The 10,773-nt window shown below is 34.2% G+C and overlaps 1 protein-coding gene across 2 annotated transcripts; it reads left to right on the top strand.

Annotated features, from left to right (window-relative positions):
- On the top strand, positions 1-3,674 carry LOC116022568 (pentatricopeptide repeat-containing protein At3g29230-like). Of its 2 annotated transcripts, XM_031263323.1 has the most exons (3): positions 1-2,093; positions 2,209-2,275; positions 3,397-3,674. In XM_031263323.1, exon 1 carries the CDS (start codon positions 83-85, stop codon positions 1,940-1,942), a length of 1,860 nt encoding a protein of 619 aa, XP_031119183.1. In that variant the 5' UTR covers positions 1-82; the 3' UTR covers positions 1,943-2,093; positions 2,209-2,275; positions 3,397-3,674. The 2 variants fall into 2 exon arrangements, with proteins under 2 accessions (XP_031119183.1, XP_031119182.1); XM_031263322.1 differs by having other exon boundaries at positions 1-2,275.
- The last annotated feature ends 7,099 nt before the right edge of the window (positions 3,675-10,773 follow it).

The following is a 10,773-nucleotide window of genomic DNA, read 5'->3' as shown; positions in this document are numbered from 1 at the left end:
TAAGACTATTGCCAGTTGCCACCTAATTCCAACGGTATTAACTGCCATTCAAAGCTTCAATTTTCAAAGACCCATCAGAGCAATGGAGCAAAAATTGCTCCACTTCTTGACAAAATGCAGGAGTTCCAAGCAATTGAAGCAGACCCATCTTCAAATCATCACTAATGGCTTCAAAGACAGTAACTTTCTTGTGCCCAAGTTCATTAGCCAGTCCGCTGGCCTCATTTCTCTCGACTATGCTGTTCGCGCATTTTTAAGCGTGTGCAACCCTACTACATTCGTCTGCAATGCTTTGATCAAATGTTTCATAGGAAAGACTCACAAAGATGCCCTATCTACTTACAATCAAATGCGGGCATCCATGATTTCGCCAAACAGCTTCACGTTTACCTTCTTGTTAAGATGCCATGAGTGCTTTGACGCTTTTGAAGACGGTACAGCAGTGCACTGCCACATTGTAAAATTGGGATTTGAGTCGAGCGTGTTTGTTCAGAATACCCTTTTGGATTTTTATGCCAAGTGTTGTGAGGATTTGGAGATGGCCCGCAAACTGTTCGAGGTAATGCCTGAGAGAGATGTTGTTTCATGGAACACTATGATCCAAGCTTATATGACTTACGGAGAGATGGCATCTGCTTTCTGTTTGTTTGAGTCAATGCCTGAAAGGAATGTTGTGACGTGGAATTCAGTAATTTCTGGAATTGTGAAGGCTGGGGATATAGACTTGGCACATTCTGTTTTCCAGCGTATGCCACAAAGGAGTGATGTCTCGTGGAATACAATGGTTTCTGCATACATAAATTCGGGTGACTTGAGAACTGCACAAGCTATCTTCGATGACATGCCGGCCAAGAGTGTTGCCTCGTGGACAATAATGGTGTCAGGGCATTCTAAACTTGGTGATCTTGAATCGGCAAGGAGGGTTTTTGATCAGATGCCCATAAAAAATGTCGTCTCATGGAATGCTATGATTTCGGGGTATGTTCATAACCACATGTTCAATGAAGCTCTTTCTGTTTTTCACCATATGCTGATTGACGGGAAATGCAATCCTGATCAGTCGACGCTAATCAGTATACTATCTGCTTCTGCACACCTGGGGTGTCACGAGCAAGGAAAATGGATACACTCTTATATAAAAAGACTCAAGTTTGACTTGGCAGTTCCCCTAGGGAATGCTTTAATAGATATGTATGTGAAATGTGGAGACATGGAAAACGCAATGTCAGTTTTTGTGAATATGAGTAGGAGTTGCGTTATTACTTGGACTACGATGATTTATGGGATGGCTGTCAATGGACATTGCAGAGAAGCCTTAAATCTGTACGATAAGATGTGTTCAGAAGGATTAAAACCGGATGGTGTTCTATTCATTGCTGTCCTTTCAGCATGTGTTCATGGAGGGCTGTTAGAAGAGAGCAAAAGGGTGTTTGAACAGATGGTTCATAAGTTTGGAATCAAACCAAGAATTGAGCATTATGGCTGCATGGTTGATCTTCTTGGTCGAGCCGGCTGCTTAGAAGAAGCAATGAGTTTTGTCGAAACAATGGATTTGGAACCTAATGCCATAATCTGGGCTACATTACTCTCTGCTTGTAAAATTCATAGAAACGGGGAACTGTTAGAGTCCTTATCGAAGAAGATTATGGAGAAAGAGCCCGATAATCCTAGTTACTTAACATTGATTACAAACTTGAGCTCATCAGTTGGGCGGTGGCAAGACACGTTGAACTTCAGGACGGCAACAAGACATCAGGGAAAGGAAAAGTTGCCTGGTTGCAGCTCGATTCAAATCGGGAATAGTGTAAACGAGTTCTTAGCAAAGGATACAAGGCATACACAAAGAGAGGAGATCTATGGAGTCTTGGTTATTTTAAATGGGCACTTGATGTCATCACATGACAGTGAAAGAAAGGCAATAATGGGCATGGCTTTTGATTGATTCTCTTTCAGATATTCCTTTTGCCAATTATAACTGAAAGGGTAAGATTATTGTTAACATGTGGGGTTTTGAAATATGATATCATAAAAGAATTTCCCAATTTCATATATTTCTACCAATGACTTTTCAAGGTTTCGGCACTGCAGAAGAGGTAAACTCATCTATGACATAGAGAACTTGATTTTATTTTTGATATTTCAATATCCATTCAGTGCACATTCTCTCAGCAGTTTCTTTGCTCTGCCTAAAGTTATGTTTTTTCTTAGAATCTTACAATGTCAAGACAACATAATGCAGTTGAACTATGAAGAATCATAGGAACAATATCCTCAGGTAAATAATATATATATAGCCTCAACAGGCAGAACATTAGTTCCTGCATGTTCTAAATTCTAATGAACATTTTTTTCAATTCAATGCTCTTTTAATTTGAAACCTTCTCATTTATCCTATGCATTGCATTTATATTGTGTAGTGGTAGAATTTTCCTGGGCATTGAGCACCTATTTTACATCATACTATTTCATGTTGTACTACTGGGATTTTGAAAAGTGACCATAAACTTCTTGGTGTATCTAATGATAATGTTAAGAGTCCCACATTGAACAAAAATAAGAGAGAACATATAAGTTTTTATAAGGTCATGGGTTAGACTAACTAATTAATTGGATTAAGTCTTTTAGTGTGGTTTGATCCATATGCATTGTAACTCCATTATAACATGGTATTACAAAGTTTCCACTGCATTTTTTTTTTCAGATTCCCTTGCTTTAGAGTATGATGAATTCTCAATTTATACCAGAGCAATAGTATATATATATATATATATATATATATATAGACTTCAGCTCAAATATGGCCGAACGTGCGGTCGGTGTGAGAGTGTTAGGAAAATGCACAATAATGAAATGCTCAAATACACCACAAAAAGCACAACATGCCCAATAAAAATGCACCATACCTCCCTACACCTAATTGTGCATTTCCGAACATTGTATGGTGCATTTATGCATACCTAATGGTGCATTTTTGGTGATGCGTTTCTAATGGTGCGTTTTTTGGTGTATTTGTGCATTTTTTTTGTTATGCGTTTCCTAACACTAGTGGTGCATATTTGCATAACTATTGGTGCAGCCGCATTGACCGCACATTAAGGCGTGGACGCACCTGAACTAAGCGCGCTCTATATATATACATATATATTTTGTTTGTTGTTTTGGTAAATGGTTAGAGGATTAGTTAACTAAAAGGGGAGAATCCAGACGAATTATAAAAGATGGAGGACAGCCCTATATAAATTCACATGTTTCTTTCTAAATTTTTAATGTGAGATTCTTAACCTTTGTGTCAGTTATATGTCTCTGGTGGAACAATAATATGATGCTTTCTGTCACCTATTCAATATGAGAGCTAAATGGTTATGAATTTCTGTTTTTGATTGTTTTTTTCTGTAGGCTCTTGTCCAGGGCTGATCCAAGAATACTGATGGATAATCCGAGTAGGTTACCCACTTGGACAGGCCGAGTAGGTTGTCCGGTCAGACCACTGGTCAGGCGGCCGGGGCAACGGGTGGTTGGCAGCCAAGAGAACGGAAGAACCATGGGACCCGGGCACAGGAGGTTCGAATATTTCAAAATGTTCATTGGAAAAGTAATTTTGTAGCTAATCAGTTATTATTAGCTAACAACTAATTTACTAACATTTTTCTACAATCAATTAATGTTATTAATTACTCAAACTCACTAACTCAATCAGCTGACAAGTATTTGTTGGTTGCATTCCTTGTCAATTGTCATCATTCATTGAAAGATAATAATGTGATTAATTGGTAGGTATTAAGCTTAGCTTTAAGCTTTGATTAGACTATATGTTCTATATATTCGCATTGTTATAATTTATTTTATAGGCAAGTTATACAATGTAAGCATTAATGTATTGTTTGCATGTGTCAAGGATAAATTAAAATTTTTTAAAACAGTAGATTTAATAATGTATTGATCTTAGACTTGCATAGCATTCCATTCAATAATTTGCTTAATCATTTTTTTATTGTTAAAATAATGTATAGCGTGTTAGGGACGATTAATGGAAAATATTGATAGATTTGATCACGGTTCGATTTTAGGGTGTGTTTGAAAATCTGGAAAATTATTTTTGAAAATCATTTTCTGAGTTTTCATCTGTTTGGCTAGAGAGGGAAAATGGAAGTCAATGAAAAATATATGTGATTTTCTGGAAAATGACTTCCTCTTTTTTTGGGAGAGAAGTCATTTTCTTTTTGCAGCAGTGGAGCAGCCAATCACTCCCACTGCCATCACTGCCACCCACCCGCTACCCACCCACCACCCACCCCTCACCTCCACCACTACCCCCACCACCCCCACCACCTACCCCTCACCTCTACCACCGAAATTACAATTTTTATTTTTGAAATTAACCAAAATTTTAATTAAACACAATGTTGACGATGACAACAACAACAATAATAATTTTAGGCTTATATTTCATTTTACCAATATTAATTTGTCTCTTTGTGCTTCAGTAGATTGGGAAAGTAGTTTATGAACAGATACTACATTGTAACAGAGTTAGTAGCACTCAAAAAAAATAACAACAACACCAATAATAATAACAATAATAATAATAATAATAATATTATTATTATTGTGTGACTTGTTGCTGTGGCATTCATTGTAGGCTGTAGGATTGTGATGGATAAGTAATAGCGTTGCATGCATGCATCGGGCTGTGTGCCTCAGAGGTTTACTTCATTCTGAATTTTCCCATTCCAGATTTAAATACGGAATAATAACTTTCAGGCAAAAAAATAAGGAAAAAGTGTCAAATAGGCCATTGAACTTATCGCTTTTGTGCAATTGGGTCATTGAACTTAAAAAGTGTACAATTCAATCATCAAACAAGTAAAATTTGTGCAATTGGACCATTTTTACAAAAAATTTTAATTCAATTTGAGTTAAAAACATTTCAATATTGACTTCCAACTAGTATGGTAGAAGAAAATGACACTCTTAATACATATATGTTAGTAATATAATTGGATTTTACCATAACATTTTTGTAAAAATGGTCTAATTGCACAAATTTTGCTTGTTTGATGGTTGAATTGCACATTTTTTAAGTTCAATAGCCCAATTGCACAAAAGCGATAAGTTTAGTGGCCTATTTGACACTTTTTCCAAAAAATAATAGTATAGGGTGGTGTGGGAATTTTATCACACTTTTTTTTTCTTTTTTCAGATATCGCACCCGTTATTTTAGGAGAAGACTAAATTTTTGAAAGTTTATTTACCTGCAGAGCATACTCTGTTACAATGTAGTATTGTAGCACTCTGTTACAATGTAATGTAGTATTGTCTAACTGAGGCTCGAACCCACTCCCATCATCCATGTGGAAGTGTAAATCGAGACACCGAGTGCCACTAGACCACAATGTATTTTAAAAAAAAAACGTTTTAGATTAACCCTGGACAATAGTTATGCCATGGACCCGGGTTCACCTTGAAAGGTGGACCCGGGTCAAAATGCACAATTTATATATTGAATATTTACAATTTACATATTGAATGTTCACAATTTAAATTGTAAACATTCAGTATGCAAATTGTGAATAATCAGTATTTAAATTGTGAACATTTAGTATATAAAAATTGTGAACATTCAGTATGTAAATTGTGAACATATAGGATATAAATTGTATATTTTTAGACCCGGGTCCACAGAATAATTTGCCAGCCTTGGAGTAGTGCCCATTCAAACTTTGGGCCCTATTTAAAGTTTTAATTATAAATTAATTCAAAGTTGGCTAATATATATCTATTTAACTGAGATAAGTATATCACATGGTTATAACTGTTAAGTGGATTTAAAATTAATAAACAATTTTGAAGTGTTGAATTCAAATCTTTGCATAGCATTTTTTTTGAACTTCATCAAAAATTAATTAAAAAACCAAACTAAGGGACCCCTCCCAACATTGGGCCCAGGACGGGTGCCCGTCTCGCCCGCCCTCAGGACCAGCCCTGTTTACATGCCGTGTAGTTCATGAAATAGATTAGAAATGAAATGTTATTTCATGTAATAGATTTATTTCATTTTGTTGTTTAATTTTTACAAGGAATAGAATTCTACAAAATGAGTTATTCCCTTACAATGAAAATAGTCATTTTCAAGGTTCCCTTAGGTATTAGCTATTTTTAGCCCATTAAAAATCATTATTTTCAAGGTCTCCTTCAAGCTCCTATGATTAATCTGAGCTTCCCATCATCGCTAAGGTGTGATGATATGTTTTTTTTTTTTTTCTCGTTTCATATGTGTGTATATATAGTTTTTTTCCCAATTCCGATCCATATGTTTGTATATATGTATCTATTTCTGTGAAAGTGAAATTAAATCTCTAATAAGTGTACTTATTGAGTTGGGAACAATTGAGCTTTGAAAGACTTTTAAGTAGCATTTGTTTCACAATGGAAAAGCATATGATTTGCACTAATATGTATATATATTGCAACTTTTTAAAGAGTTTGAATTGTGTAATATATAGACTCTATCATGCACACGGAGAAGGGAAGAGGAGTGCAAATCAAATCACAAAAAGAGCTATGAAACTCCGAAAGCTTGAACTCATGACCAATTCATCCAATAATTGGTAACACATACAAGCTAAGGTTTTACTTATGGGATATGATGCTATGATATGATCTACCTTACGATTTGACCAAGGATCTACCAGTTGCCTAAGGATCTCTTATTAAGACTTGTCTTCCAAAGTGGGCGTGTAATCTCTTCCGTTTTGCGATCTGTTAAAATTAATCAAAGGTGATTACATAATTCAAAAATAATTTAAATTTATTTGTCAAACCAAATTATTTTTCTTCCGTGTAATCTTTCTTCATTGCTTATTTTTAATGCTTTTTAATTATTTTTAAATTAACTTTTTTTTTATGTTTAATACTACTTTTAATGTAGTTTCTAAATATATAAATTTTATATAATAATACTAAACTTAATATTATGAAAAATTGAATTAAATTGAGAATAATATTTAGCTCCAATTTTTAAATTGAGAATTTAATTTGTAACCTGTGGTGTTATTTCAGATTTAAGTATATTTGAATGCCATTAGTGTTAATTAATTACTCAACTCTGCTATAAATAGTGGTGTTGAGCAGAATGTTTTTGCACAACCGATAAACTCTCATTTCTCTCGTGTACTACTGTCAAATAGTATGCTTGAGTGCTCATTTATACTATTGTAATCTATTGTATGTGTTCTAAGATACTAACACTTCAACCCTCCTAGCACCATTGAAGGGAAGAAAGTCAATTTTAAGAAAAATGTGTATCACATGCTTTAATTTAATTGAATTAGCGAATTTATTTTTTGAAAATTTTTTAATTTCGAATTATTGTGAAAAAATTCTTACAATTACAAATGTTGTTAGGTTTTTTAAGAGGATAAAATTTTGAAACATTCCAATATAAAAGGATAATTTTTTTAGAGAGAAGAATATAATTATTGTTGTTGTTGTTGTTGTTGTTGTTGTTGATGTTTTTGTTAATGTTATTTTAACTTTTTGTCCCAGTACGTGTGGCTAATAGAAAAAAGAGTGAATTGTTGCTTTGGCTTCGAAGACTGAATACTGAAATTTCTGGTAAACGATCAGATCACAAGTGGGACCTTTCACATGACTCGTAGTCTTGTACTGTAAATCATGCACCTTTGTTTTTATTACTTTCGGTGATGAAACCAACAAAATTCCTAGTGTGACTTTGCCACTAAAAACAAATATTATTAAGGAAAAATCTGGAAAATGATATATGTACTTCCATGGAGTATAACTCTGGTTACGTATATAAATTTTATGGGGTAAATAAAAATGAATGAATAAAAAAAGTGACTTATTTTATTATTTAAATCAATCAAAGAGACACCTCAACAATGAGTAAAAATAAAGTAAAAAGTAAGAGTACATGTAACATTATTTTATTATTAATCATGTTTGGTTCACGAATGTGATACGGACGGAGTATTATTTTATGTAATAAAATTAGTTTTTAAAATATAATGTAAGATTACTTTATATATTTTTTTTTAATTTTTTTTTCAAAACATATATTTTTAATTATGAAAATATAATATTAACTTGTTTTGTTAAGCATTATCTTTTATGTTATATAGATTAATTTACTAAAATATTTTCAATAAATATTGATAGTTTTATTAGGATTGGGTCCACCATAAATCGGGTATAAACGTATATAATGAGAGTAGAAAATAATCATTTTATTACCCGAGACGCTAGGCCCTAAGGAGTATATACAATGCTTGAGATACCGGCCCAAAATAGCTACCCAAAGAATAAATAACAAATATTATAGCCCAAATTAAAGAGTGAACTAGATAAATATAATAATGTTGCTCCCATAAATTGAACCCAAGTAAATGGGTTGGGAGTGCTTATTATAAGATACCACTAGACTAGGAGTATTGTAATGCTTAGACCGTGATGTCCTAAAGGAGGTAAGGCACTCCATTTTATATTGTCTTGCGACCCTCATCTGTCGACAACGTGTACTTTCCTGCATGTTCTTTCCTCACCACCTACGTGTGGCACGACCACTTCCACGCCTCACATGCACACCCACTCCCCCCACCCCAACACCAGTGGCCGCACCACCCCCGTCGGTGGGCCTTGGCACTAGCAAAATGCCGACTAACCGGGGGCACTCTCAGCACCAACGACAACAATATCTTCTGGTGGGATGTAGAGCCATGCTGCTAGGCGCACCACTCGCATCAGCCACGTAACGGGCAGGAAGGCTAACTGGCCCCTGCACAAACCGAGCGCCGGCTGGCAAGGGCGGCACCGCCCCCACAATAATAGTCCCTATTCTGCGGAACCAACGCCACCCCACTTGAACCACCCTTCCTTGTCTCCTTAGTTGATCAACACCTCTATTATGAGCCCTAAAACCTCCCCTTTCTTTCTAACCCACCAAGAGTTTTATTCTTCTTAGCCAAAATTTCACCAAAAAATAAAAATAAAAAAATTGATCCTCCCTTAGACCAAGATCTTCTTAATAGAATAGCCCCCGGAGGCCCATGGCCCCATCATTACGAATCAATCACTACATGAACAAAATGAAATTTACTTAGAGAAAAAAGTTGTAGGTAAATCAATGAAAATTCATAGGTATTCAATTTAGATTCATATTTTCATAAGTTAATCAATTAAATATATAGGTATTTAAGGGGTAGTTACTTAATATGTACATAAATTCATAGGTATATTTCAATATTTTATTATAGTGAATGAAAAAAAAAAAGCAATTATTAATATGGTATTTCAAATTAATATGAAACAATTTAAAGTATATCAAAAAAATATTATTTTAATTAAGGTTGTGTTTGAAAATCCCGAAAATAATTTCTGAAAATTATTTTTCGAGTTTTCAATGTTTGGATGCAATTGAAAAATTCAGTCAACAGAAAACATTTTTCGTCGACTGGGGAAAATCTAGTCATTTTTATGGAAAATGACTTCCGCCCCACACTCAGAACAAGGTTTCCGGCAAAAACCAAAAGTGGTATAACGACTAAAATGTCCTTATGTAATATAATAATAATAATAATAACAACAACAACAACAATAACAATAACAATAACAATAATAATAATAATAATGAGAAATCACTATTTTGATCTCTCAATTGTTTCCCAACTGTCAATGTAATCCCTAATTTTCAATTTCAACTAATTTGTTCATCGAATTTTTTAAAATTTCATTAATTAAACACTTCCATGGACCAAATTGACAAAATTTTTAAAATGTGGAGAGAGAGAGAGAGAGAGAGAGAGTTGCGTTCAAATGAGAAAGTAATCAGTATTTTTTTTGCTTATGTTTTGAGTATAATATTGCCTAATTTGGATGTTATTGTATACATATACGCATTTTGGGTAGTACGAGCATTCAGTTGTGTTGGTTATGTAACCCACTATAGTGAATTGTGCATCGTAGGCTGGTGAGATGTGCATTTAGTGGCGTGCATCGTAGGACATTGGGATGTCCATCTTAGAATGTGAGGTTGTGTTTGAATGCACAACGTTCGATATATGAATGCATAGTATTTTGTATAGGATGCACGATTAAAGCAATATGAATGCATGACCTTGATCAAACTATTAATCAAACCAGAGAGTTATCAATGCACGACATTCTGTATAGGAATGCATAAAATGTTGCATAGCAATGCACGACATTCTGTATAGGAATGCACCGTAAGGGCAAAGAGAATAATCAAATACTACTCAACGGCCACATGGCATCTTAAGAAGGAAAATTCCACGCACCTTAAGATGGAAAACCACACACCTAAAACTTTAAATCAACGCACCTTAAGTTTTAACAATTGATGCATCTTAAGCACATAAGCCACGCACTTAAAGAAGGAAAATCACGCACTTTAAAGAAGTAAAACAATGCACCTAAAGCTTTAGATCGACGCACATTTAAGTTTCAACAAAACACACCTTAAGTTCTCACCGAAGAACTGACGCATCTTAAGCATAGAAACCATGCACCTCAACTATATATGCACCTTAAGTTTGACTAATACGAAATATTACCAAATTGTCACTGCATTTTTTAATCATTGTTAATATTGAAAGTTGATTTTGACAAGATCAATGGATTCTCCTCCCACAACACAACCCCACATGAACATACCATCAGTCAACCATATCTTTTATATATATATATATATATATATATATATATATATATATATATATATATATATATATATATATA

The sequence above is a fragment of the Ipomoea triloba genome, chromosome 6 (genome assembly GCF_003576645.1).
Source record: "Ipomoea triloba cultivar NCNSP0323 chromosome 6, ASM357664v1".
Taxonomy (NCBI): domain Eukaryota; kingdom Viridiplantae; phylum Streptophyta; class Magnoliopsida; order Solanales; family Convolvulaceae; genus Ipomoea; species Ipomoea triloba.
This window is presented reverse-complemented; position numbering and strand designations above follow the sequence as displayed.